We start from the raw sequence: 25,492 nt of genomic DNA, 5'->3' as shown, positions 1-25,492 counted from the left end.
AGACGTTACCGAGAGGATCGGATGATTCAAGTAATTCGGATGCTGTTGCTGGCATGGAAATCGATTTTGACGCGGAAACGAATACCGGTTCGGATAGTGAGAGTGACAATGAGAACGAGACGTTACCGGGAGGATCGGATGATTCAAGTAATTCGGAAGAATTTTATGATTCAGACGAAACGACTACTTTTGGATTGGAAACCGGTTCAGATAGTGAGAGTGACAATGCCACCGAAGATCACATCAGCGCTGGATACGAATTGCAAACTCGTATTGCACCTTCTGGCCACACAGAAATTAAAAACAAAAACAGCAATGCTTGGTGGAAGCAGCTGAGCAAAAATCAACCACTACTGTGGCGTCCAGTTACTTATGCTAATTGACTTAAAATAAGCTCTTGACGCTACACCTTGGCTTTCAATGTTGCACGTTGTCAGTATACTTATACTTACTATGATTCTAATGAGACGAGATCTAGTATAGGAACTTCTATGTATATTTCATACATGAGTCTGCTAGTCATGATGACGTAATGGTGTGTAATGATTTTTTAGTTTTATTTACTTAGCTTTCGACAACTAAGTTGTTGTCATCGTCAGAGCTTACTAAAGAATGAGACTCAAATTTCTTTAATTTTGGAATGATTGCTGGCCATGCGTTGTTCATGGTTGGATTAGTTTCTTGGTGGATAAATAAATAGGCCTCCTATTATTTTACGAAATTTGTTCTGATTTCTTTCATGAGCGATGATTCTTGCGTTGTTCCAGTTTATACTGTGCTGGTTTTTTATATTCACGTCTTCGTACATGGACATATCCTTCATGTTCTTCTTTACGTAATTCGAAATGCTTCATATTTTACAATTATTTGTGTCGAAAGAAAAACCATTTTGTTATATATTCGTTGGTTATCATATAGAATTTATATTTTTGCGCTTTAAACCCGTTATAATATATAAAAAGGAGGGATACATTTAACGTATATGAATGCAGTGACTTTTTATGCCTCAAAAATTAAATAATAATCCACAGTTACCCAGTTACCATGAATAACGGTCTGATTGACATGAGGGTTGTAATGAATTGAATAGAGAAAAGGTGTGAAATTTACAAAGTAATATTTGTGGTCACTACACTGTAATTCTCTTCATATTGTGGATAATGTGGATATTGTGTTGGATGAAAAGAGTTTTTGTGCTTTCGTGCTTTCTGATTAATGTATGTGATTTAAACAAGATCCACAAAATGTTACGAAAATTTTCCGTCATACTCTTAATCAGAATCAGCGACGAATTTCAGCAAGACACCTTTGTCTGAATGCAATAAAACTGTGTCGGCTTCCAGATCAAGTGTTTTCGGTGTATCGGCAGTAAATTCCATCCTGAATGATGATAGTAAACTCATCAGAGCCACTTTCATTTGCATCAGAGCAAAACGTTCGCCAATACAGCTCCTGAATCGAATTTCAATCGTCTTAAATTTCGTTCCCATTCATATAGAATTAGTTTTCAATTAGCTCTTACCTCGGTCCCACTCCAAATGGAGCATAGCAATCATTGGATTTTTCATTTTCCGAAAAGAATCGTTCCGGAATGAATTTCTCCGGCTCCGGGAAATACTGGAAAAATATTTGTTTTGTTAGACGCATTCGTTAAATTAATGGATACTATCAGGAATTCCGTACCTCTGGATCCCTTTGCATATTGTATATGGGTACGTAGACAGGCATTCCGCTGGGAACTTTAAATGAACTGAATGGTTCCAGGGAATAGCCTTCGTCACTACGTGGTACCATACATACTCGATCAAGAAAAGGCAAAATCGGATACAGTCTTAAAGTCTCTTTGATTGCCGCACCCATATACGGCAGATCGTTAGCAATTAATTCGTAAGTCATTTTTCCGTGTTTCTTCAAAGCTTCGCGTATCTCTTTGCGCATCTTTGCTTGGACTTCAGGCTAATTAAAAATTGTGTTGATTGTTGGTACAATTTACATTGAGTGAAACTCTGTCTTACGTGTTTTGCAATCAGATAGCAAACAAATTCCATAGTTGATGACGACGTCTCAAATCCAGCAAAAAAGAACAGTGCAGCCTGTGCAACAAGAACCTCATGCGAAAAAACAACTTTTTCCTTGCCTATTTCAGCCTTCTTCAACGCAATTAACGCGTCTATCAAATCGTTGCGATTGCCTCCACTTTTCATTCGATTGGTCATCACTTCATCGAAAAGCCGCCTAAGAAACTTTTCGAACGAGGGATTAAAAGCTTTCAAATTGAACATTTTCAGTGATGATGAAAGGAAAAACAACAAATGTCCGGCAACTTTATCAACATATCGCACTTGGAAGGCATTTCTGGCTTCCTTGAGGAATTCCGATGAGTTTGGATCCCTTAAACACCCGGAGTCAGTCCCGAATGCCACTATTGAAATAGAATCTACGGAAATACAATTCCATTTGTAAATTCACAATCAAAAAAATCCCAAAAATAATTCACAAATTCACCAATGGTGTACCGCGCAAATAGCGTACGAATCTCTGCAACCGGATTACCCGACTTCACCAATTTAGCAACGCTTTCGTTCAGCTCCTTGCCTACATTTTCAACCATGTAGAACATTTGTTTCATTTTTCCGCTCGTAAAAATCGGTGACATTTTAGTGCGCATGTCCCGCCATTGGGTATACTTGGTTTGGAATAGATTCAATCCAGAAATTGGATCATGATCTGGATCAGCACCAAGGTGACGATTGGAAAAATATTGGAAATCTTTGATCAAGATACGACGGACCAGTTCAGGCTCTCGCACCAATATTGCCGGCTGAAACAATTTCCATCGTTAATGTCATCTCACAGGAAGTACAATTCGCAATTTATACCTTGTGAAATACATTAATGCCAACGAATGGCTTTCCCTTAGCATTGGGGTGATCGTACAGGTGTGTTAGGGCATCGATATTGTGCTGCTTCAATATAACAGTTTTAAAAAAATGCCCTAACAATAATGGTGATTTTATATAGGGGATGTTGCGATCTTTCCAATAATTTTGTTTCTGTTTCGCCCAATAGTACAACAACGATAATAATCCGCCCAGTATTCCGAGTAAAATCGCTTGTAGCATCGTATCTTTCTTTGAAAAATGAAATCACGTCCGTATCGACTGATAGTTTTCCGTGAACTGTAAAGTAGATTTCGAAAGTCATCATAATCTGCAAATATTTGATTTCATATTTTCCTGAGCGAGAGAAAGACAGATTCATTAATTCTGAGTTATGCTACAACGTAATAAATATTATGAATGGATGTTTTTAACGCCTTTAAGTGACTATTCGAAATGGATAAGTAATTTTTAAGCGAACAGTCTGCTGCTCTATGCTCATTGCATCTCTCAATATGTATAGGGCATGGGATGACGTACTGGTGTACCCTGAAAACTACAAAAGCGCCATCCTTGTTTTCATAGCTGAATACGATCGTTTCGTGAAGTTTTACTCTGAAAACTACAAAAGCGCCATATTCAGCTAAAGAAAATTTGCTGACAAGTGGTGAAAACGTCAACAAGATCCATGCCCTATTGCAGGTTCACTTAAATAAGAGATCTTTCATGATGATGAGGGGAAACTACTCTGGTTATTGATTACACACCCTCGAAGGAATTTCCGTAACATCCGGTAATTAATAGGAATTGAAGGAATTAGTAAGAATAGACTGGAAATACGAGAAATTGAACTTAAATGAAATTAAATACGGATAAGTATGATGAACGAAAGAACTAAATGAACACAAAAAAGAATGACCACTTTACGGTGTTGGCTATTCGGTTTGTAAAAAACAGTTCATTCGCTGATTGTTTCCTTTCATTTACTATCAAATTCTCTCAATTTCTCGTATTTCCAGTCAGTTCCTCGTAATATCTTCATTTGCTTGTAATTCAAATTCATCCAATTCTTTCAATTTCTAGTATTTCCTTCAATTCCTATTAATTACCGGATACTTCGGCAACTACTAAACTGCAGTAGTTTCGATGGTTTTCGTTCGTTTTCTTTACATTTGAAGGAAATCTTAGAAAATTATCAAAAAAACGAAAATTATAGAAAATTGTTTCTAAAAAGTAGACAATGAATTGGATAGTAACAGAAAATGTCGTGGAATTATTGGAAACTAATAGGAATTATTGGAAGTAATAGGAATTAAAGTGCAAATCCGACAAAATGGAGTTAATCCGGTATGTATATGTAGGTGGCACGAAACGTGTGTAAATGCTAGAAACAAGTAATATCTGTGCACAATAGCCCATATTACTGGCATAAAATACACACGGTTTGGCTACATATACAAGCTTCAGTAATGTAACAACGGTTCGAAATTAGATCTGAAATTAAAATGTCCACGGTAGCTCAACACCCCGGCAAGGTGGAGGTTCTGGGTTCGGGTCCCAGTCGTGACACCAAAATTTTATTTCAGATTTAATTTCATTGATTCAATTTCTCTCATAATTTCACTTCAAATTCTAAGTTCTAGATTATTTTAGTCACTATTACTGATAAAAATATTCGATTATCTTAATCCGGTAATTGAAGGAATTGAAAGGAATTAGAAATTAATTTGCCACCATTTTTCCAGTGGTTTCCTCCTCGGTTAGAAACCTTAGAAGTCACAGCTGTTTGGTTTTGGAAAGTCCTCTTCGAGCAATTAAAGATTTCGAATATTTTCGAATCTTTAAGATTTTCATAGCTATCAAAACTGTGTGCGTTATCGTTTTTAATATCATCGAATCATGTGCACGGAACAAACGCAACATGCTCTAGCTGTATACATTTACGCGAAAAATTTGTAATTTTATTTACTGACTAAATTGACGCTATTTTGCTTAAATCCCATATGTTTCCGCCAAAGCCGCAGGAATCATTGATGAATTTGTAAATTTGTAACTCGTGTCTAAATAGGTATTTGATGTGTGTCGTCCTCCATCTATATACAGGATAGGAAAACAGTTATTGTATGCATGTCGTCTTTAATAATGCCTTACAATAGAGCCAAGTAAATTTGCAGATGCACATTGTGTAATAGTAGATTACATTCTTGTTTTGAACTTTCTATTTTGCCTTGTGTGAGAGTTGAATCCCGAGCTGAACGCAGACAAGACAAGATACAACGATCGTAACAAGTATAGTACATTACTATGCAAGGGAAGGAATTCGAGCGGTTTAGCCGGTTTACCCCGAGGTACTTTTACCCATCGTGATACGGAATATTAAATTATTTCCCGATTGTAGTATGACGTTTTCCTTTACGAAGGAGGGAAAGACTTTTCTCTAGAGACGGAAAGTCCATTTTCCCTCCCTATTAGAGGAAAGTTATTTTACTCGCTGAGCCCTCGGAAAGTGAGTTGTAACGCTAATGTCAATGAAGTAACCACCCAACTCATTTCCCGCTGGTGCAGTAGGTAAAACTATGCATATTACAAGATACTTCATTTAGGATCAATCACTCTATTTTGATCCAAGATATCAAGATTTTACAGTTCGAGTGGAGATTTTTGCTGTATAATAGGTTCAGGCATAACTTTTACATGGACTCTTTCTTACTTAGCGACACAGCAAGTCTGATGCAATATAATAGATGGTCTTATACGGTGTGTATACTCTTATTATGATAAGACGAAATCACGAAATCGCGAAAACGTAATTTGTATTGTTACAATTTTAAGTAATTTTTTGTCAACATCGTACAATCATTTTGTTGAATTCATTGAAGCGTTGAAAATTCTACAGGTTCAGCAAAATACATCCAATTTTGTATAAATATCAGATGTGAAGATTTTTGCGACAAATCGGTGAGATGGAACCTTTTTCTGTGCATCGAATTACCAAAAAAAAAACGAATGAGACTTTAGGTAATGTTTGTGTTTGTGCAGTGTATCATTTGATGTAGAATATTACAATTGGTGTAACATTCGAATAACCTTGTTGGTTGAATTTATCCGATGTTTGTGTTATTATAGTAATGACTGAATGTGACATTGTCCTTATCCAATACCCGGTCCAAGAAATAATATTCCAAAATCCATATACAAATCAACAAAAATGTAACCCCCAATGAAGACGCGACAGGAAATAAGAGAAAGTGAAACCTTGTACAAAACCAAAATATATAAGTTAGAAACTTCGTGTAAGTAATTATATGGATGCATGTTTACGAATTGTTACATATAGAAAAGCGCTTTTTGCTGACTCTTTTTAATACGGGTCAGTGGTTATAGCTACTCAAGCAGCTTTTTCCATCATTCGTCCTGCAGAAATGTCCTACAAGCAATGATAGCCGTAATTTTCATGAAAAGCCACGTTTTCGTGTGATTATTGACCTCGGCGTCGTGTCGAATCAACAAACTTCACAAAAAAACTGGATGTTTCAATTTTGTATCGTTTGAATTCTGTTGACCCGGGTCGAAACCGAGGTCAATATACATATGTATGAAAACGTGACTTTTCAGTTTTATTTCGAGTTATGTCTGGAGTTGTTTTTACATGTCGACATCGTCGAGTAAACTGTTACAAGCTTAGAGTAATTAGAGAACTTTAGCAAATCACACAATAACGACAAAACCAATAATTTCCAACAATAACGAAAACGATATTGACACGGAAAAGTTTTATCATTGTGAATGGGGCGAGATGGGTAAATATGTTCACAAATCATGGTGTGTTAAGTGGTGGCAGAATTCAAACTTCTTTCATTTTGTGTTTAAAATTTTTGAATCCGAGTGATTTGACATTTTCAAATGAAAGTCACACAGAGGATATAAGCGTTTCATGTGAAAATAATAAATTTATATGAATCTCTCGATAGACCAGCGTTGACAATAAGTGAATTTCGAATTTTGATAAATAAATTCTGGTTTTAGTCTTCACAAGTTGTCAAGGATTTACTTTGAATTAGCACCTCCAACTTGGGATAACTTATAAATGTAAAATTGAATCCTTGTGAAATAGAATCGCTGATTTAGCCTATCGGTTTAATCAATGGGAATTTTTGGGAAAAAAAAGAAAGACAAACGAGAGGAAACATCACCAGTCATCACCTCACAAACAGCACGTGGAGCACATGCTCACCCGAAACACATTTTGAAATTCATTCGCTGCTTTTCAGATTTTTTTTTCTTTCGTGTAACTCCCTGTACCATCCAAATAGACACGTTTTAGACAAAAATTCTAAATTTTGTAAGTTGACTCAAAATTTCTAGCTGTAAGACAATTATTATTGAGAGTCAAAAATTGCACAACCAATCAGAGGATGCGATTTTATATTTGGCTCGAGTGCTTTATGAAACAGCAGCATGAGACAAATATAAAATCGAACCCTCTGATTGGTTGCGCAATTTTTGACTCTCAATAATAATTGTCTTACAACTGGAATTTTTAGCCATAAACAAGAAATTAAATAAGATTGTCCACATAACAGATTTTTATGTTAGTACTCCCGTTACTCGTAAAATTCACCAGCAGTCAAAATGAGCTATCAATGGAAGGCTTAGATAATGTAAGTTACAACTAGCATATTAGGTTCACATTAAGCGTCATCAGTACCAGCCCAGATCTGTCAAAAGTTCACACAGATTTTGAAAATTTTTGTTGTACATTTTTTCCAACATCTATCAATGAATCTAATCAAACTAGGCATGCACCGAAAGTATTTGATGAGCCCACTCTCACCCGGAACGATCGTTTATAGCGGCAAAAAACTAGGTTAAAAAACACCCTTTTTCCATCTTCGTATATCTTCAACCAGGAACCAAGTGTAGCTCGAGACTGTGTGATGCCTGTTTTGTGGTCTACTGGCAAAGACCTTTCAAACCATGCGTATATTCATCCCAGACGAAATAATAGCACTTTTTCACTGCTATTATTTCACCTAGGCTTAGATAAATATTTTAAAGATGAATATCTGCTGTTAAGAAAGTTGTCCGGTGCACAAATTATATTTTTCTACTTCAATTTAATTTATTTTAAAGTACTTCAGAAAAATTTTGAATTCTGCCACCACATAACACACCATGATTTGTGAACATATTTACCCATCTCGTTCCATTCACAATGATAAAATTTTTCCGTGTCAATATCGTTTTCGTTATTGTTGGAAATTATTGGTTTTGTCATTATTGTGTGATTTGCTAAAGTTCTCTATTATACCTAGAGAGGAAATTTGTACGACGAAATGGGCATTCACAAAAAATTCAAACAATTTTATTGAAAGTGTAAGCAGTCTAGTCCGCTGAAAACTGTCCATTATATGTTATCGACAGAATAACTTACACTAGACCTCAGTATACCTGAGCAAAAAAAATCGACGGAAAAGTATATGAAAGTATATGACTATTTCCTTGTAAACTGTGAAGTATTTGGATACCCTTTTTTCGAATTTTTCCCATACAAAACCAGCATATGAATATTCAGTATACCGTCATACACTTTCATATACTTATTGAGCATATCGCCGTATACTTTTTTATACTGATGACGCTCTGGTGACATTTGTGAGAAAGTTTTCTCAAAAAGTGCTTTCAATGAAAAATGACATTTTCGGTTTTGATTGCCCATCTTCGTTTAGCCACAATCTTTATTGACTTTAGGGAATGAGAACATTTTTGAAACAAAATTTTTATTATAAGTTGCACATTCGTCTCTTAATATCCGTTGTCCCTAGACAATCCCTAATACCTAATGAGACAAAGCCCTACACATAGTCCTGACAAGAGAAGGCCCTACAGATACGCCTAATAAGAAAAACGACAACGAAGTTAACAGTATAATGTGAACTGATAAGAAAATGTTTCATGAATTTTCTTATTTTTGAACATTTGTTTTACATGTTGCCACAAGGATGTTGCCTCGGATGTTGCCTCGGATGTTGCCTCGACGAGAGTTCATGACAGAATGAGTTTTAGTATGTAAGAGTATACGTGTTACGGCATGTTTCATTTTCATTTACATTGCTTAATCACGTAAAGCATTGTACTTACGAGGTTCCAAGTTGTTATTTGACAAGTGGGGAATACAGCCCTCCATTTCTGGTCGGGCTGTAATACTCCACTTATCAAATACACAACTTGAAACCTCGGAAGTAATATACTAATTGTATTAGTCTGTTGTAAATACTTCGAACGAAACGCGCACCAGAACCAGATTCGGTCGGTAATTGCTAATAATTGTCGTCTGAAATCGTTTTTGTTCGATAATATATTACCATGGAAGTCATAAGAAAAAAGATAGGAAAAACCCAAGTCTGAAAAGTTGTAAAACATACAGAACGAAATTGAGAATGTATTCCCTTAACCTTGACTATACATCGATTTTGTAAAACATTTCTTTTCAGTTCCAACATTGAATTCAAATTGATATAATTGCGGTTGGGACTCTGGTTCATTTTATTTTTCGTTCATTTTCGTATGCATTCAAGGTGAAAAGAGTAAATAATTTGACGTTTTCTTTTTTTTCGGTTGTGTTTTGGATTCTTTTACAATCTCTACAACACAAACTCGTTTTGTCCATTAATATTTGGCTGTTATAAGACGTGTCACACTATAACAGGCATCTCATCAAATCCAGAGCACTTCAGTCTGGATAGTTGAGCATTAAAGAATTGCCTGAACAGAAATTGTATTGGGTTCAAGGGTCAAAGTTCGAGGGTATACCTACATTTTGAAGAAATTGAAAGAACTGAGAAAAATCGCCACTCAACATGACTGAACAGAAGACTAGTCCAATTAAATATTTCATTTCTGGAGGATTTGGTGGAGTTTGTACAGTCCTCGCCGGTCATCCGCTGGACACTATCAAGGTGAGTGACATTTAAACACCTTTTGGATCCAAAGTTCAACTATCAATCAATTTTCTTTCAATTTAAGGTTAGACTACAAACGATGCCACTTCCCGCACCCGGAGCTGCCCCAATGTACACTGGCACATACGATTGTGCAAGGAAGACCGTTCAGCGAGAAGGTTTCCGTGGTCTGTACAAGGGCATGTCTGCACCGATAGCTGGAGTAGCACCGATATTTGCGATGAGCTTTTTCGGATTCGGTGTGGGCAAACGATTGCAACAGAATACGCCCGACGAAAAACTGTCGAATTTACAACTGTTCCTAGCCGGTTCGTTTTCCGGTGTGTTTACAACCAGTATTATGGCGCCTGGTGAACGAATTAAGTGTCTGCTACAGATTCAACAGGGTGGCAATCAGCCGCAAAAATATAATGGAATGGTTGACTGTGCGAAGCAATTGTATAAGGAAGGTGGCATTCGGAGCATATACAAAGGATCGGTGGCAACATTACTGAGAGGTAAGTTTTCTTTTAATAGGGAAACAGTCGATGGCAAAGACACTTTCACTTCGTTTATTTCGGATTGTATTTTTGTACAAAATTTTTCTTTCTTTTTTTTAAGTAATTTTCCCTTTAATTCTGCTTGTTATATTTCATTTCTTACCTCGTTGACTTCCTTTTTCTCGTTTTGACTCAGTAAATATTTGATGTCATTTTTCAATACTTTACGATATTTCGCTTTGAACTGATTGTGACGTTGCTTGTTCAACGGACTGACCACCTTTCCGCGCAGATTCGTCGATTTGTGAACGAACTCTTCCATTGCTTTCAATTTCATTCGGATCACTTCACTTTTCACATCGATCACCGGTTTCGTGGTGCATTTTGTGTTTTTACGCAGTGCATAGTAAACGCTACGGTCTTTCATGTCTTCGGGCAGACCGCATCGGGGCGACAATTTGTTGTCAAAGACATAGGCATCTTCGTTTCCGCTGCCGGTGCATCGCACTTCACCACGCTGTAGATCGTTGATGCATTTTTTCGGTATTTTGCCGGCTCGCTTCTTATTGGTTATTCCCTGCTTCCATTCCAACAGTTGACACGAACATGTCCATGGATTTTCTGTAAGTCTGCAAAATATTAACATTTTTTCCGGGTTATTTTGGTATATATCACGTCGAGCACAATCATAATCAACAATAACAATCGAATCATCAGGTTTATCGAACCGGAACATGTTTCGAGCCGAAAATTTCCAGCAAAAGTTGGATTTTATTTCTCGAATTCGACTAATTTGTGAAATAAAATAGAACAAGTCAATCGGTTTAAATAGGAAACCTGTTTGCGGTTAGCGATCGTGGGTAGTCTGTGATGAAGAACTTGACGCAAAAAAGTTAGAAATTTTGTGGAAATCTTTACAGGCATTTCGGCAACGTTCATGTTACTTTCGCACTTTGTACAATAAATTCGCCCAATCATTTTTCACTGTCACTATCACTACAGCAATCAACTGATAAATTGTTTTCGTTGTTAACGTAATATTCAAAGACAACAAAGTATGTGCAGCATTTCGATGAGGTAGTAATTACATGAAACAGGCAAATCATTCAAAGTTATAATTTGTCGCAAGTAATCAGAACAACATGAAGTAATTATTGACTGACTGTTGGAATTTTATTACTTTAAAGAATTTTCGTTTATTCAAATGGGAATGACATGGATAGTCATGGATAGTACTCATATCCAGAAGCTAGTTTCACTCTTAAATAAGAATAATTTGGTCCAAGCGGTGCAATGAAATTTTAATTTTGTTATCTTGGTTGGAAGTAGGGTGAGCTTTTGCTAGGAGGGAAGGCAAAAGGCTTAGGCTCCATTCGTAAACCGAAGCGCAAATTGTAATGAGATGCATTGCTATTGGTTAATAGTCTGCTTAAAATGGGCCAACCGTCTTTTAACTTTGGGATATGGGCTACGCATCTCGTTAACAAAAAAAAAATTGGATGTTTGTCACAGTAAAAATTAGATCTACAACCCTTCCACCGCTCTTAAAACGTCCATCAATATGTCTACAACTCACCTGATTAATTCAACCGACGGCAGATCGAAGAACCGTCCCGGCAATTCGGTCAACAGATTATCTTGCAAATATATTTCTCTGATTCTCTTCTGCTCATCGAATAGTCCGTGCGGCAAGTAGAACAGTTCATTCGACGAAAGGTCAACAATTTCCAAATTCCTGATGCCATAGAAAATGTCCATGGAAATTTCCCGGATTTTACATTTGCTCAAAAACAATTCTTTCAATTTCGGCATTTCTGCGAATGCATCGAACTCAATGCGTCTGATATCGCCCTGCATTGTCAGCTTCGTTATGCTCTTGAGTCCAGCAAACACTTTTTGATTCAGCACTGGAATGGTGGCATTGAATAGTGTGAGCGTGTCCAACCGGTCGAGTGACGTGAATGAACTTCCAAAAGATAAATCCAAACTGCCAGTATCCGAGCCGATAAACATGTGCATTGTGTTGTTCATAACACCGAAAGACATCGGATAGATGTGCGTGATGGGATTGTAGCGAAAGTCCACCACTTCAAGATTGGGAAACGGTGGAAAAGACAACTCTGATAATTTCGTCAAGTTGTTGCGGCTCACGTCCAACCATTCCAATTTCAATAATCCAGCCAACGAACGATAATTGAAATCTAAAATTGAATTCCGCGCTAACGACAAAGTTCTAATTTGCTGTGCACCGTACAAGGCGAATGGTGGAACGATCTTGATGTCGTTGTGCTCCAGTGACAAATGTTCCAAATTTGTGAGACCGTCAAACATTTCCCAATGCAGTTCGTTCAGTTCGCAATTATGGATCCGTAGAACATTCAGATCGGACCATCCATTAAACGTTGGCATTTGCGACTTTTGCTTTTCGATCAAATAAACTTCGTACGGCACAATTTCCACTTCCTCTTTGATTTCCAACGAAACATTGTACTCTTCGCGTTCGCTTTCGGGTACGTAGTCAAACAATTCGGATGGATGATTGGGATTCGAGCGTCGTTTGGCATTTTCGGTGCCCATGAGTTCGATATTTTCAAAGTTAACGAATTTTAGAAAATTCAGTGGCTCGTCTAAAATGAACCGAACGCGGCTCGTAGACGTTCCGCGAATTTCTAACGTTGTTAAATAGCTGAATGGTAGAATATCGTTGGTCGAAACTGAAACGATTTTTACTGAAAAAGTCTGAACATTTTTCGTATTAAAGTACACAAACGCTCACTGGAAACATTTTTGTTATCTCCACTATACAATAGTACCAACGCTTCGACATCCTGTGGTAAAGATATCAGTAAATTTTGTGTATTTCCGTTATCTACCATCATACACATGGCAAATTTTATGAATGGATTAAAGGTGTTGCCCGTATCGTCCTCATAATACGCCTGCAACAACAAGTTTTATTTCTGAATTTGTTGCCAGTGGCATAAAGTGTACCTCATTTCCGTTCTCATTGGTCTCTGGTCTTGTTATAGTACCGTATCCGCTCTGTCTGGTTTGTATCCAACGTGCTATTGACAAGTCCATAAAGTGTGACTGCTGGCACACACAATTATTCGGACAGATAATGTGAACATTTTCCCAGGAATCTGATGCAAGCACCGAACTCTAATAAATTAATTTTATGTTAAAACGATGTTTAACCAAGCAAATTATAAAGCGAAAAATATATTACGTAAGCGATCAATATCGTTATCAATATCCATCCGCACATTTCCAAACGATACGAATGCATTTTTGCAGACGATTTCTGTTTTTAGATTTCTTATTTATTTTACACAAAAATTCGGTTTTCCATTCGAAATATTCAAATATAAAAGAACAGCAACTCGATGCGCACTAAACAAATTACAAATGCTAAATAACTTAAGATCAAGGGAAATATTTGATTGTTGAAAGGATGTCGTTATCAATTTGGTTCTTGATAAAGTGTTTTCTGTTTCATTTCGTTTGTAAATTGTTTGGCGGTTGTAGAATTGTAGAATTGTAGTTTTTATTAGGCTCCATTATGTTTCAGAATAAAATATTTCTTTCTTCACATTGTACAAATGATAAAATCAAAAACATTCAATTCGTGTCATTCATACTCCAGTGCCCAGACTTTCAGACCATTTTATAAATAAAGACATTTATTATGTTCACTTCCATGGATTTAGGACCAACAGTCCATTTCAGAACCACCTTTAACAGGTAACAGGTTGAGAAATATTTGGTGGCTACTTCTTGTTGTCTGGAAGATAAAGTGGGTGTGGGAGTTCGTAGAACCAACTTGCACCTACTAAATTAAGTACTGGAGGGTTTAATTTCAAAGTTTATGGAATTACTGAACTGAACACCTAGATCAGGCCTCTCACACCTCCTTATTTCCTTATTTTTATAAAAACCTCCTTATTCCTCCTTATTTTATTAAAAAATCCTTATTTTCCTTATTTTTCGCAATGTTTATAGACGGAAATCAAAATTAAGAAAAAAAAAATTCGCTGCGCGGCAAAAACAACAATTTTCATTATTTATCACAAAGAACTCTAATAAAAAGGTGGTGTTGTAGCTCATGATCGTTCCAACATGAGTGGTTTAATATTTTTGTGGTTCCACGCCGCCTCTCGGCTCGAGAGTCTCGAGTAGAACTATTGGATTTAACATGTAAATCACCCTTAACATTGTCTCAAACATGCGTCCTTATTACAAACAATTGAAGGTTTTTCGCCTTATTTACATTTAATTCTTTCAAATTTATACTTTTATACTGTCACCAGTTTATTATTTTTTCGAAATTCGAACGGGATAACAAACAACAGCTTTTGCTGTTAACGAGACCAAAATCTAATCCAGCAAGATTTTAAACTTGAGGGTGGGGTCAAGTAAGAATTCACGCCGTAAGTATTACGTCTTAAATTTCAAAAATTTTGTCGCATCGAAAACTGATTAAAAACTGCCACCCTACAAAAACGATAAGTACGTCAAAATAGACAGCGATGCGTTTAAGCGATTTATTTTAATTTTTGAAGCGCACTTACAGTGATAATTGGTAAAGCTAAGCTTTGCTAAGAATCTAATTCAAGCCTTAAACGCGCCCAAAATATTCAAATTTTCATCGTGATAAAAGTGCGTTTTATTTTAAAGTTGAGGCGGTCTTCCGATGTTAATTGCTATATCTCAGAATAATTTCGATTTTTATCGAAAAATTTCTCCTCATTTTTCCTTAATTTCAACTAACAATTTCTCCTTATTTCTCCTTATTTTTGTGCTAAAACCTCCTTAATCCCTTAATAAGGAGTCCAAATTTAGAGTGAGAGGCCTGACCTCGATATTTCCGGTCATTATAGGGTCAATTTAAAAAAAAATGTCCGTGAACATCCTCGCCAGATACAAAACCTTTTGACCGTTTATACGACTTGGTCAGGCATAGCCTATTTTTGGGAAAACACTTTTTCACATTTTCCCGAACGTTCCTACATTTTCCCGAACTTTCCTACATTTTCCCGAACTTTCCTACATTTTCACCAAAACACCTTTTAAGAAAATAAAGGAAAATCTCCAAAAACTCAAGAAAATGAAAATGTTTTCCCAAAAAACTTATAGATGATTCTTGGATAGGTGAACTCTAGACGAAATCTCTTCAAAAGGTCAGTTGGGCGAGAAAATAAAATTGAAATGGGTTGTGCTTGGCTCTATCGAATTTTATATTTTTCAAGCCAACTACAATTTTTGAGGTTCCAAGTCTCTTGATTTAGATTGAGACTGAAAATAGGTTGAGCCGGCAATGATCGAAATATTTTCTATACTTCTCAAACTCAAACTCTGAGCAGATCTTTTAATTTTAAGATTTTTTATTTTAAATTTCGGTCCCTAAATAATCGAAGTCAGGATGTATGTACCACAGAACCCATCCATTCGTTTTTTTCTGTTCTTTCTTCTACTCCAAATTAAACAACAAAAACCTTTGGATACACAACATTCAAGTCACTCTTTAATCAAACACATAGGCAACTTCCGAACACTAATCAATATTTCACTGGTTCGATCTCGTTAAATTCAAATACGATAAAATGAGATCAATAAACGAAATCACATTTTTTACTTCGATTTTAATATGAGTTGGCTGAGTGGGTGCTGCAGTGCCTGTGGTCAATGGTATTGTGTTGATGCTCTTTTCAATTTTCACTGTCGTGACATTTGCTTGTGAATTAACAAGTTTCGGTTGGCTACAATTGCAAATCACCGTTACAGGCTGATTGGGATCAAACGTTACGACGCTGGTGTCAGGAGTAGTAGTAGTAGGTTCAGGAGTTGTAGTTTCTGGTGGTAATGTAGTTGTGGGTACTGTAGTTGCCTTAGTGGTTGTCACTGTAGTTTCTGTCGTTGCTTCCGTTTCTTTTGTCTAATAGTTTTTTGAGGCGTATTAAGACCATGTAAATTTATGTAAACTTATCGAACTTACCTCTGCAGGCGTTGGTCTTTCTCTCATAGTAGTTTTTTCCACTATCTTTGTCGTCTTCGAAGGCCATTCCTCTATTGGAGCGAACGGGAAAAAAATTCCCTTGAAAAATACTGAAAATGAGAGGTGAATCTTAGTTGTAGATATCGTTCCAAAGAGTATTTATCGACTTGCCTGGTCTATGTGCCTGAGCATTAAATAAAAACTTTCCTCGGCAAAAATTTTGAATGTGTTCGTCACTTTGTGAAAAAACTTGTTGTCCCATTTCGTTGACACTATTTTGCATGTACTGCGGATAGTGTGGCCATATGCCCGTAGCAGCGAAAAAGCATATTATGTCTTAGCGGATAAAAGAAAAATTAATCGAAATACTTGAAAGCAGTAACTTTATCAGCACGTACAAGGAACTAACAGCAGCCCGAAAAAGTTTTTGTCCGCTGGTCGTACTTTATTTTTGAGAATCAATTCCTTACTCTTTGGACCGGTCTTTTCGTATGAAAGAGTTCTGGATAGGGAAAACAAAACGCACAGAGATAACAACACGAATATTTTCTTCATAATTCGATTCACAATAAGGGACTTGTTTCGATAATTGTTGCTTACGCGGTGCTGTCAAGTAGCCAGCTATCACATAATTGAATGACCACTAATTACGTGTAGACTGCGTTGTTTGATTGTGAAAATTCTGAAAATACGTTGACCTATTTAAAGGGATAGTTAATTATCTGATTTACAGCACGCGATTTCAATATAAAATTTATTTTCATGTTAATCTGGAGCGTAATGAACGATTTTTTTAATATTTTTAAATTTTAATGTTACTGGAAAGGATAATCAAGAGTCACAGGAATCGTCGTCGGTCGAACGTACTTGGAAGACAATTACTTGTTGTGTCGTCATGTTTATCAATTGGTCAGTAGTCGCGTTGATTGTTAGACTTTAATTGAATTTTTGTAAGTCACTATAATTCATACTATCACTGCCAATATAATATCGACCATAAATTCAATTTTATACTTTCGAATGTAAAAATTGCGTAATCTACGTACTTCTAGCGGATTTTTCAACATAGAAACTATTCGTACATCTAATGGTATCTGAACTCTACTAAATTTATCTATACCGAACGTTATGTTACTCTAAGATTACATGTCTGTAAAGGATGCAAGTTCTCTTCGTCGTTTAAATCTACCGTTAATGGTCTACTACTACCTGTCTGTAAAGGAGATGAAAATTCCATTCGTCCATTTAAAATCATCCAATATTTCTGTGCATTAACAAAAAAATTTCGATGTTTTCCATTTTTCCCAGATGTCCCAGCAAGTGGAATGTATTTCTTAACGTATGAATGGATCAAAGAATGGGCAGCCGAAAAATTCGGTTCTGATGGCAGTCGTGGCCTAATGGGTACGATCTTCGCCGGCGGTATGGCTGGCATAGCGAATTGGTCCGTTGGCATGCCGGCTGATGTGTTGAAGAGTCGACTACAAACAGGTTAGACAAATATTTTGCAATTATGTGGTGAAATTAACGCAATCGATATAATTAGCACCACAAGGAACGTACAAAAATGGCATTCGTGACGTGTTCCGTGAATTGATGCGAACCGAAGGTCCGTTGGCTTTATATAAAGGTGTAACGCCAGTGATGTTACGAGCATTCCCGGCCAATGCTGCCTGTTTCATTGGCTTTGAAATATCGATGAAAACTCTTAATATTATTGCTCCGAATTTATAATCATCGATGCATGAATCGTAATGAACGGTGGATGGTTAATTGTTGTTGAAAGATGAAAGATATTAAGATGTTCACTACTACTAAGATACAAATTGCTTATGAAGTCATTTTTTTATAAAACGAAAAAAGGAAAATTATAGATTTTACAGTTTAAGTTACAGCATTTTTCAATTTCTATGTTTCGCTCAAGTACCTTTTTGATAAGCTGCTTACCGAAAAATTCAGTTACCATGTTGAAAGTGTAAATGTTTTGATAATTGTCTCAGACCTAGACTGTCCTTCAAACAGGACCTGTTTTTGCGAATGTTAATTCTGAAAATTCCGAAAAATTCTGCCGCGTTAAGTTCAATTTGATAGACTCATCAGGCCGAAAGCACACCGTCAACTTTCCATTGTTTAGTCTGTGATGAACATCGGATTGCAATGTAAAATGTAGCATAATTGTTGATCGAAACAACGCAAAATTTCTCGAGTTGTTTCCGCCTTAGGTAACTATGCCATGTAACATGAACTTTGTTTGTTCTCGCACTTCTATTTTTGATTGTACTGAAAAATCGACGACACGAGAAACGATGACTTTCTGAAAAAACGGCGAGTTCTTGAAAAAGAGGTGAGCAGTCGATGATTCTTCGTGAACTCACCTTTTCTTCAATGAGTTGTCATTTCATCTCGCATCTTTACAATTTCGAACAAGGAATATCCACTTTTACAAAATGTAAAAAACGGCGATTTTCTGAAGAGAACGTGAGTTCTTGAAGAATCGCCAACTTCTCACCGCTTCTTCCGGAACTCGCTGTTTCTTCAGAAAGTCATCGTTTCTCGTGTCGTCGATTTTTCAGTGCAATCTATTTTTGACACTATTCGGGCACTAACGAAGGTAGAACGGATATCGCAGTCAACTTATATTCGATGATTCGACGATCAAATTGTTACTTTCAAAACCTTTTGTAGAAAGACTCTGCAATGACTCGACGAAATTGTGACTTTCATAGAAGGACGCTTGTCGGATGAGTCCGTTACGTTGTTCCTTTCAAGCCCCTTGTAATATATATTTATACGCTTCTAGTAGCAGAATAGTAGATTACGTGCTTGGTTAGACATTTTTAATTTTGCCAAGTGTAGCTCGAGTCGAAGGCGAGTGATGCAACAACACAAGGACAAAATTACTCAAGTTATTTTATTCTCAAATATCAATGAAGTAATGTCTCACTTCCCGGGGGCTTAGTGAGTTATAATAGTCTTATCGAGCTACTGAAAATTCGCTTGTTCTACTGTGATATATTACAAAACTTGTCCGGCGCTTTTATGTCTCTCGTAAAAGAAAAAGAAAAACGTCGGTGAGTCGATTTATCATTTCGTAAACAGAGTAATCTAAAATGAGTCGGTGCAATTGTAATTCAATGTCGGTAAAAAGGCAAATTAGCTGAGAACTATTTTTGTCAACACCAAAGTCGATCACCAAAATTTATAATCCGAGGTGTTTCGGGGTAGGATATCAAAATCCATTTGGTGTATAACTGCTGCGGCAGCACCACCTTCTTTGACTCGATGAAGTAAACAAGGTTCTCGCCCTCGTCCCGAACCGAGATACCGTTATACAGTTCTAGTAGCATAAGTAACCGTTATTACTTCATATCTAACCTTGTATTTACTTCGAACATAGGGATCAATGGTCATCTCATTTTAGAGATTAATTTCCATAATCCCAGGTGATACTTACACACGGATTCCCTCTTGGTATTAACTGGTCGTAATTCCAACCTACCAGATTCATTGTCTTTCGTTTCCAACATTTGTGTTTTGTAAATGACAAAAAGATCGTTAGGTCACTTTCGTGATGACTTTACGTCACATGTACAACTGACTCCCAAACTTTACTGTGCCTCGTTAGAAGATGAAACGAAAACTCCGTTTGGCTATGTACCGGGACTAAACTTTTTATTGAAAGAGTTCCAGTTTACAAATCAAAAGTTATACAATACAGAAATGCAGTTAGGAGTATACAACACAACAACACTGGCTCATAGTAGAAACGAAAAAAAAAACTTTTTTTAAACAAAAATATCACATGACAAAAACGACTAGGGTTTAGTGTTGTTCTTACGAGGCTTTGCTATCCATTTTGGTATTAAATCGTTCATTCCAATTCCAAGTCGGTCAACAGTTCGGCTGTGTTCGTAATTTTCTTATCCATTTCATCGGAATTCGATCGTCGCGACTTCGGCATATCAAGCTCTTCAAAATCACGGCTGTATCTGCATCATTAGTAAGAAAAACGTTTCAGTTGCCGCTTGTCGTATTTGAATAAACTTCCGCTGCCCTTTTGTGCATTTACCTGCTCAACGGACGACTGCCATTCGACATAGCAGAATTGACTCTCATATTGTCTGAATCTTCCGATTGATAAAGCATACACTGGTCCAGATAATCGGCAGTCAAATACGGTTGTTTGTCGTCATCCTCAAACTGATCGTAATAGGTGTTGTCTTCCATTTCCTGGTATGATTCGACCATATTGATCCATTGCTCGTTGTAGTTTCTGAATCTTTCCAACTAGAAAAAAAAAACGACAAATTTCGTTCAGTTTTCATTTCTGTTTCACAAAAATCGTCACGGCAATTCACCTTCAACCGTGTTGCCCATTCCTCATCGTACAGAGTAATCTTGTCAAGGCAATAATCGCAGACTTTTCGAATTTCTGGATTTTTGTCGTGCATCAAATCGATCAAATAGGCTGGCGATTCTGTAAATTTTGCTATTTCTTAACATCTGGACATTTTCCCCGAGTCAGTCTGACAATTACACCAACCTGTTTCCTTTATCATGTAGTCTCTAGTGCTCTCATTGCGCAGAATTTGTTGGAAAACGAAAACGATTTGCAAAACCATCTCGTCATCTTCTTGCTTCGCTTTCAGTAGTTCGATTAGCGATGTGATGACTTCTGCTTTACATAGAAGCATCGTACAAGCTTCGTCGCAAGCACAAGTGCCAAGAAATACCACAGTGTCTAGGACTACATCGTCAGATGACTTCCCTGTGAAGAGAGAAGCAAAAGAGAGTCAAAGTGCCCCGCTCATCGAACTGTTGTACAAAACAAAAAATTACCTGGAATCAAGACATCACGAATCCACGGTATGAGATTGTATTCTTGGAGTAAAGACGAATAGTCTAAATCGGGAAGAGATAAATTGGCTAATATTCCCAAGCACTCAACCATGAATTTTTCATTGTCACAGTCAGTCAGAACTTTGGCTAAATCACCAACAAAATCCTATGGAAAGAACAACCAGAAATGGAATCGTACAAGTCAAAATAACGGCCGAACTACTAACCACAAAATGACCTCGCAAGCTTTCGTGATGCGAAATGTTCCGAATCATTTTCATCAGCAACGAGTCTTGATATTTGAACGCCCTTGTCATAAGTGTATGCAATCGATTGTTTTCGGTCATCTGTTGGGCATTGCGTTTGTTCAATGCCAAATTGATGCACAGTGCAATCAACTCTAAATCGGACTCGGGATTTAGATTCAATATCAGCATATCGGTCACTAATGGCACACATTCCGTATATGTAAACATCGATTTCACTTTGTCGTCCATCGACATGTGGTACAATATACGGACGACAATTCCATGATGCTTATCGTCGCTCAAATAGGTGACCAGTTTCGGTAGAAGTCCGATGCGAATCATTTTTGCACGCAATGCACCATCGAAGGATAGATTGAAGATCAACTTTAACGTAACTTGGATGAGATCGGGATATAGGGTTTGCAACAGTCGTGGCAATTTTTCGACAATATTCAGTTCATACATCTCGTCTTTGTTGTCCTTGACAATTGACAATTTCTTCAGGAATGTTACCACCAGCACAAGCACTTCCACATTCTGCCGATCCAGCAATTTGATCAACATTTTCACAATGTTCTTCTTACGCATTTTCTCTTCGAAGGTAACATTCTCCGCAATGTTCAGCAATAAGTAAAATGCAACGCGCAACAATTGCTCCTGTTTCATCGTATAAACTTTCAATTGCTTGTTCAGCTTATCGAAGTCCTCTTTGGTGCGCTTTTGACCGACTGTGGTTACATCCGATACAGACATACCATTCACCGGACTGTCCAACGCCATCGATAAATTTTCGTGATAGCTGCTGTTCAAGCTACGCAACGATGAACTCATGCTGGAACTTTGACTTGACCAATTACCCGATTTGGGTCTTTGCTTCAGTTCTGGTATTCGTCGTCGCGGTGGTTCCATTTCTTTGGGCTTTTCCTCGTTCATCAATGTGTCTAGGCAGTCCGAACTTTTGCTGGTATCTTTGACCACCTTTTCGGGATTCTTCCACGTTTCCAGATTGTGCTTTTTGGCATCGTAATGTCGGAGTTCGTATTCGATGATTTCCATGCAAAGCGAGCCGATCTAACGATTTGGACAATTTAAAATGTCGATTGGTCATCCCTGTAGCTAGAGGTTCGTTATTTCAACTTACCCGATATTGCACGATGACATTGTGGAATTTTGTGTAGGTTGAAAAGCAGAAGAAAATGTAGATGATGTTTGTGGATAGTTCGAGGCTCTTCTTCCAATCTTCTCGCAGTACTCGAGCCAGAGCACTTAAAACCGATTCTGTCAAAATCATTATTCGCAAAGTTAGTCAAATGTCTTACTGAGACCATCAAGTACTACTCACCATTCCGTTCTAACTCCTCCAAATTATCCGGACATCTAGCCAGACGTAAAATTAGCGACGAACCCCGAACTCGCTCTTGTAAATCTTCGTACAACAATTCCACATACTCATCCAAATTGCGAATGGATGCCTTCTCCTTCACTTTCTCCGCGTCTACGGGCACAGTTTTGCCAGAACCTCGAGACACCGACCGTTGTGTAGACATTTCAGAGTTATCTGGCCGGAAGGAAAATGCTTTGTAAGGAAATCGAAAACGGGATGGTTAAACAGCGTATTTACCTGCACGATTCTTTAAATAATAAATAATTTGCTCAACTTCTGCCACTTGTGACTTATTGATAATGCCACACTTTTCAACCACTTCTGCTGCTAATGCTGCCGGACAGGTTTTTGAGTTGAGAGACTTTAGTCGAATGATTCGCTGACAATTCTGATGACAAATATTTAATTAAACGAATTTTAAAGACCCAAAAAAACCAACTTTGAACGAAAACGAAATCGAAATAATGAGGAAACATAAATCAAACATCAGAGAAGCGAAAATAAAAACTGTTTGTGCTCTTCAGACGAAACGAATATAAAGGCGTGGAAAAATCAATAAATACACCGCGATATAGAATAATGTTTTGTTGCAACATATTAATGCTGATATTACCTTTGAATCTTCGAGCATAGGGTCACCAGGCTCACCAAAAACCTTTGCTTCAAGTGTATAATTCAAAATAATCGCTTTTTCAGTTGGATGTGGCTCGATAGAACCACCTTTCGAGCGCCTACACAATAAAATTGGTTTAAGAAAAGAGCAAAACGAAATGGGTAAAATTTCGTGGTCATCACAAACAACCTCGGAACTTTATGTATACTTATATATGTAATGTACATGTAATATACCAAAGTTTTGTACGAATTTTTTTCTTTCTTTCTTTTTGTGCTGTGCACTTATTAATGCGAATGTCATATATTTTGGTTCACTTACTTTTTTATATATTTTGCGTCTTCGGACTGCATTGAGCTTAGCGTTAAAGCACTCAAAATATAGTAAATATAATGAACAACAAATAAAAGTAGTGTTAAAATGGCAGCGATGTTAAATACAATAGCTAACATGCAAATTTAATTGGAAATTGGGAAAGAAACACATACAAATACCGTCGCCACTAAAGAAATTTTTTTGTTGATTTTGAATGAATTTTCTGTTTTGACATTTCAATTGATGTAATATCCAGAGGCGACGTCATGACAATTATTATATGATATGCCATTTATATTACGCCCCCACCACCAATTGTATATTTTTATCTTACGCAATCCCAGTCACTGAAATTCAGTCAATGAATCAACGTTGTCGTTGTTTTATTCTCACTGGGGCACAAAGAATGAAAATAGGCACGGATTCATCGGAGCTTTTACGTGCAAGCTTGTTATGTTCTGTTGACTCGTGAAATCTTTCTACATCAGTCAAAGCAAGTGAGACAACATTAACACATTCAAAATAATTGCGGCTTGTCAACTTTCGGCACACTGGACTTTACTTAAATAGTCGAGGAATGCCTCCAAATAAATTTCTAAAAATCTGGAATTCAGTTTTGGATTTTTAGAAATTTATTTGGAGGCATTCCTCGACTATTTAAGTAAAGTCCAGGGTGCCGAAAGTTGGCAAGCAGCAATTAATTTCAATGTGTTAAAAACCACAGCTTTTGTGTGCAGTTAAATCCAAGGCGAAGCCGAAAGCTTGGTTTCTAAGTTTTATCTCATTAATGGAACACAACTACACGAACGAAAGTTCCATTACGATGTTTGTGAACGGTCAAAAAGTCTTTTATTTTTATCCCCTCGGTGGTACGATGCCAACATTAAAAACTGAAGTTATATGAATTTTTTTTTAAATATTTTGACCCTTATTTTAAATCTGTTCTTGTGCCTGTTCTTGGAGTGCGTTGAAATTATAGAACAAGATGTTCTGCACTATATTCAAATTGCAATTTTGTTTGGATTGTGCAAAGTTCTAAAAGAAACAGCCTTCTTCTTCTAAATTAATTCACTAAACGTGAGCCCTGGGAAAGGGAAAAGCGTTGACTTATCTTCTGTTTTAGTCTAATAGCCTTGCGCTGTGGGTGAGTTCTAGTGTTGTATTTAGTCCGTTGCCAAATCGCAACGTTAAAAAACTTGGCAATAAATTCCCTTTCAAATGGAGACAAGTGGGTTGGCCTGTAGAGGCGCCACATTTTTACATAGTACTTCATTCTCTACGGCTTATTTTCATGTGAACCGACTTCACATTTGTCATTACAGAACAAATTTCGCCATATGAAGTTGGTTCACATGAAAATAAGCGCAGTGACAGGTTAAGACAACCACGAAGGCGGGTGAAAATTCAGAATTTCGTTTTTGTTAAGTTCCATTTTACATATAAACTTCGCAGCCGTGGACGCAATTGTGTGTCACCGCCTCTTCGTGATCAGCTCAGAGTTGTCTTATCCTGTTCTTTCAGAACCTTGATTCTCCTATTGGCATTCACAAATTACATTTACATGGACATCCAGACATGTTTAAAAACGACAGCGCCACCATGCCACCTGTCTTGTATGTTTAGAAAACTTATTTTCATATTTCGGGGTCGAAAACGATGGTTTTTCAAATGCTTTCTCGACATTTTTTGAGTATCTGTTTTGGACGACTGATTTTAGTCACTTTCGCATGTTAGAACCCGAACGAAGTTAGTTCTCCAAAACAGCTGGTCAGAAGTCA

The 25,492-nt window shown here is 37.0% G+C and overlaps 5 protein-coding genes across 9 annotated transcripts; 1 reads left to right on the top strand and 4 right to left on the bottom strand.

Annotated features, from left to right (window-relative positions):
- Nucleotides 1–1,065: 1,065 nt before the first annotated feature.
- Nucleotides 1,066–3,198, bottom strand: LOC119067390 (probable cytochrome P450 6g2). The gene is made up of 6 exons (XM_037170320.1): nucleotides 2,880–3,198; nucleotides 2,506–2,821; nucleotides 2,016–2,437; nucleotides 1,684–1,956; nucleotides 1,523–1,617; nucleotides 1,066–1,452 (listed from the first exon to the last, which is right to left on the bottom strand). The coding sequence occupies exons 1-6, from the start codon at nucleotides 3,120–3,122 to the stop codon at nucleotides 1,272–1,274; spliced, it is 1,530 nt and encodes a 509-aa protein (XP_037026215.1). The 5' UTR covers nucleotides 3,123–3,198; the 3' UTR covers nucleotides 1,066–1,271.
- Nucleotides 3,199–9,434: 6,236 nt separating this feature from the next.
- LOC119067385 (congested-like trachea protein) lies at nucleotides 9,435–18,200 on the top strand. The gene is made up of 4 exons (XM_037170310.1): nucleotides 9,435–9,838; nucleotides 9,906–10,338; nucleotides 17,624–17,806; nucleotides 17,862–18,200. The coding sequence occupies exons 1-4, from the start codon at nucleotides 9,740–9,742 to the stop codon at nucleotides 18,047–18,049; spliced, it is 903 nt and encodes a 300-aa protein (XP_037026205.1). The 5' UTR covers nucleotides 9,435–9,739; the 3' UTR covers nucleotides 18,050–18,200.
- Nucleotides 10,369–13,754, bottom strand: LOC119067384 (toll-like receptor 3). The gene is made up of 5 exons (XM_037170309.1): nucleotides 13,550–13,754; nucleotides 13,312–13,482; nucleotides 13,097–13,259; nucleotides 11,897–13,034; nucleotides 10,369–10,949 (listed from the first exon to the last, which is right to left on the bottom strand). The coding sequence occupies exons 1-5, from the start codon at nucleotides 13,607–13,609 to the stop codon at nucleotides 10,466–10,468; spliced, it is 2,016 nt and encodes a 671-aa protein (XP_037026204.1). The 5' UTR covers nucleotides 13,610–13,754; the 3' UTR covers nucleotides 10,369–10,465.
- On the bottom strand, nucleotides 15,774–16,943 carry LOC119067387. The gene is made up of 4 exons (XM_037170311.1): nucleotides 16,714–16,943; nucleotides 16,487–16,651; nucleotides 16,316–16,425; nucleotides 15,774–16,255 (listed from the first exon to the last, which is right to left on the bottom strand). The coding sequence occupies exons 1-4, from the start codon at nucleotides 16,868–16,870 to the stop codon at nucleotides 15,887–15,889; spliced, it is 801 nt and encodes a 266-aa protein (XP_037026206.1). The 5' UTR covers nucleotides 16,871–16,943; the 3' UTR covers nucleotides 15,774–15,886.
- A 1,766-nt stretch (nucleotides 18,201–19,966) lies between the features above and the next one.
- LOC119067383 (kinesin-associated protein 3) lies at nucleotides 19,967–24,088 on the bottom strand. Of its 5 annotated transcripts, none has more exons than XM_037170304.1 (11): nucleotides 23,721–24,088; nucleotides 23,400–23,517; nucleotides 23,024–23,174; nucleotides 22,745–22,960; nucleotides 22,544–22,680; nucleotides 21,382–22,473; nucleotides 21,155–21,320; nucleotides 20,859–21,083; nucleotides 20,674–20,792; nucleotides 20,385–20,602; nucleotides 19,967–20,304 (listed from the first exon to the last, which is right to left on the bottom strand). In XM_037170304.1, exons 1-11 carry the CDS (start codon nucleotides 23,849–23,851, stop codon nucleotides 20,187–20,189), a joined length of 2,691 nt encoding a protein of 896 aa, XP_037026199.1. In that variant the 5' UTR covers nucleotides 23,852–24,088; the 3' UTR covers nucleotides 19,967–20,186. The 5 variants fall into 5 exon arrangements, with proteins under 5 accessions (XP_037026199.1, XP_037026201.1, XP_037026203.1 ...); XM_037170306.1 differs by having other exon boundaries at nucleotides 23,888–24,023; XM_037170308.1 differs by lacking the exon at nucleotides 23,400–23,517 and having other exon boundaries at nucleotides 23,888–24,032.
- Nucleotides 24,089–25,492: the final 1,404 nt, after the last annotated feature.

Source organism: Bradysia coprophila (assembly GCF_014529535.1).
Source record: "Bradysia coprophila strain Holo2 chromosome X unlocalized genomic scaffold, BU_Bcop_v1 contig_12, whole genome shotgun sequence".
Classification (NCBI taxonomy): domain Eukaryota; kingdom Metazoa; phylum Arthropoda; class Insecta; order Diptera; family Sciaridae; genus Bradysia; species Bradysia coprophila.
The sequence above is the reverse complement of the archived record's forward strand: the minus strand, read 5'-3'. Positions and strand labels throughout refer to the sequence as shown.

What these genes read in the sequence shown, in the direction of transcription:
- LOC119067383 (XM_037170304.1), bottom strand. Translation starts at nt 23,851, where the DNA reads ATGTTAGCTATTGTATTTAACATCGCTGCCATTTTAACACTACTTTTA. An exon ending in CTATGCTCGAAGATTCAAAG is followed by an intron (nt 23,175 to 23,399) that starts GTAATATCAGCA and finishes ATTTGTCATCAG; the next exon opens with AATTGTCAGCGAATCATTCG. An exon ending in AATGGGCAACACGGTTGAAG is followed by an intron (nt 20,603 to 20,673) that starts GTGAATTGCCGT and finishes TTTTTTTTCTAG; the next exon opens with TTGGAAAGATTCAGAAACTA.
- LOC119067385 (XM_037170310.1), top strand. Translation starts at nt 9,740, where the DNA reads ATGACTGAACAGAAGACTAGTCCAATTAAATATTTCATTTCTGGAGGA. An exon ending in GGTGGCAACATTACTGAGAG is followed by an intron (nt 10,339 to 17,623) that starts GTAAGTTTTCTT and finishes CATTTTTCCCAG; the next exon opens with ATGTCCCAGCAAGTGGAATG. An exon ending in GAAGAGTCGACTACAAACAG is followed by an intron (nt 17,807 to 17,861) that starts GTTAGACAAATA and finishes CGATATAATTAG; the next exon opens with CACCACAAGGAACGTACAAA.
- LOC119067384 (XM_037170309.1), bottom strand. Translation starts at nt 13,609, where the DNA reads ATGCATTCGTATCGTTTGGAAATGTGCGGATGGATATTGATAACGATA. An exon ending in TAACGATATTGATCGCTTAC is followed by an intron (nt 13,483 to 13,549) that starts GTAATATATTTT and finishes TTAATTTATTAG; the next exon opens with AGTTCGGTGCTTGCATCAGA. An exon ending in CCGTCGGTTGAATTAATCAG is followed by an intron (nt 10,950 to 11,896) that starts GTGAGTTGTAGA and finishes AATATTTTGCAG; the next exon opens with ACTTACAGAAAATCCATGGA.
- LOC119067390 (XM_037170320.1), bottom strand. Translation starts at nt 3,122, where the DNA reads ATGCTACAAGCGATTTTACTCGGAATACTGGGCGGATTATTATCGTTG. An exon ending in ATTTGCGCGGTACACCATTG is followed by an intron (nt 2,438 to 2,505) that starts GTGAATTTGTGA and finishes GTATTTCCGTAG; the next exon opens with ATTCTATTTCAATAGTGGCA. An exon ending in CCATTTGGAGTGGGACCGAG is followed by an intron (nt 1,453 to 1,522) that starts GTAAGAGCTAAT and finishes AATTCGATTCAG; the next exon opens with GAGCTGTATTGGCGAACGTT.
- LOC119067387 (XM_037170311.1), bottom strand. Translation starts at nt 16,870, where the DNA reads ATGAAGAAAATATTCGTGTTGTTATCTCTGTGCGTTTTGTTTTCCCTA. An exon ending in TGCTCAGGCACATAGACCAG is followed by an intron (nt 16,426 to 16,486) that starts GCAAGTCGATAA and finishes TCTCATTTTCAG; the next exon opens with TATTTTTCAAGGGAATTTTT. An exon ending in AAAGACCAACGCCTGCAGAG is followed by an intron (nt 16,256 to 16,315) that starts GTAAGTTCGATA and finishes AAAAACTATTAG; the next exon opens with ACAAAAGAAACGGAAGCAAC.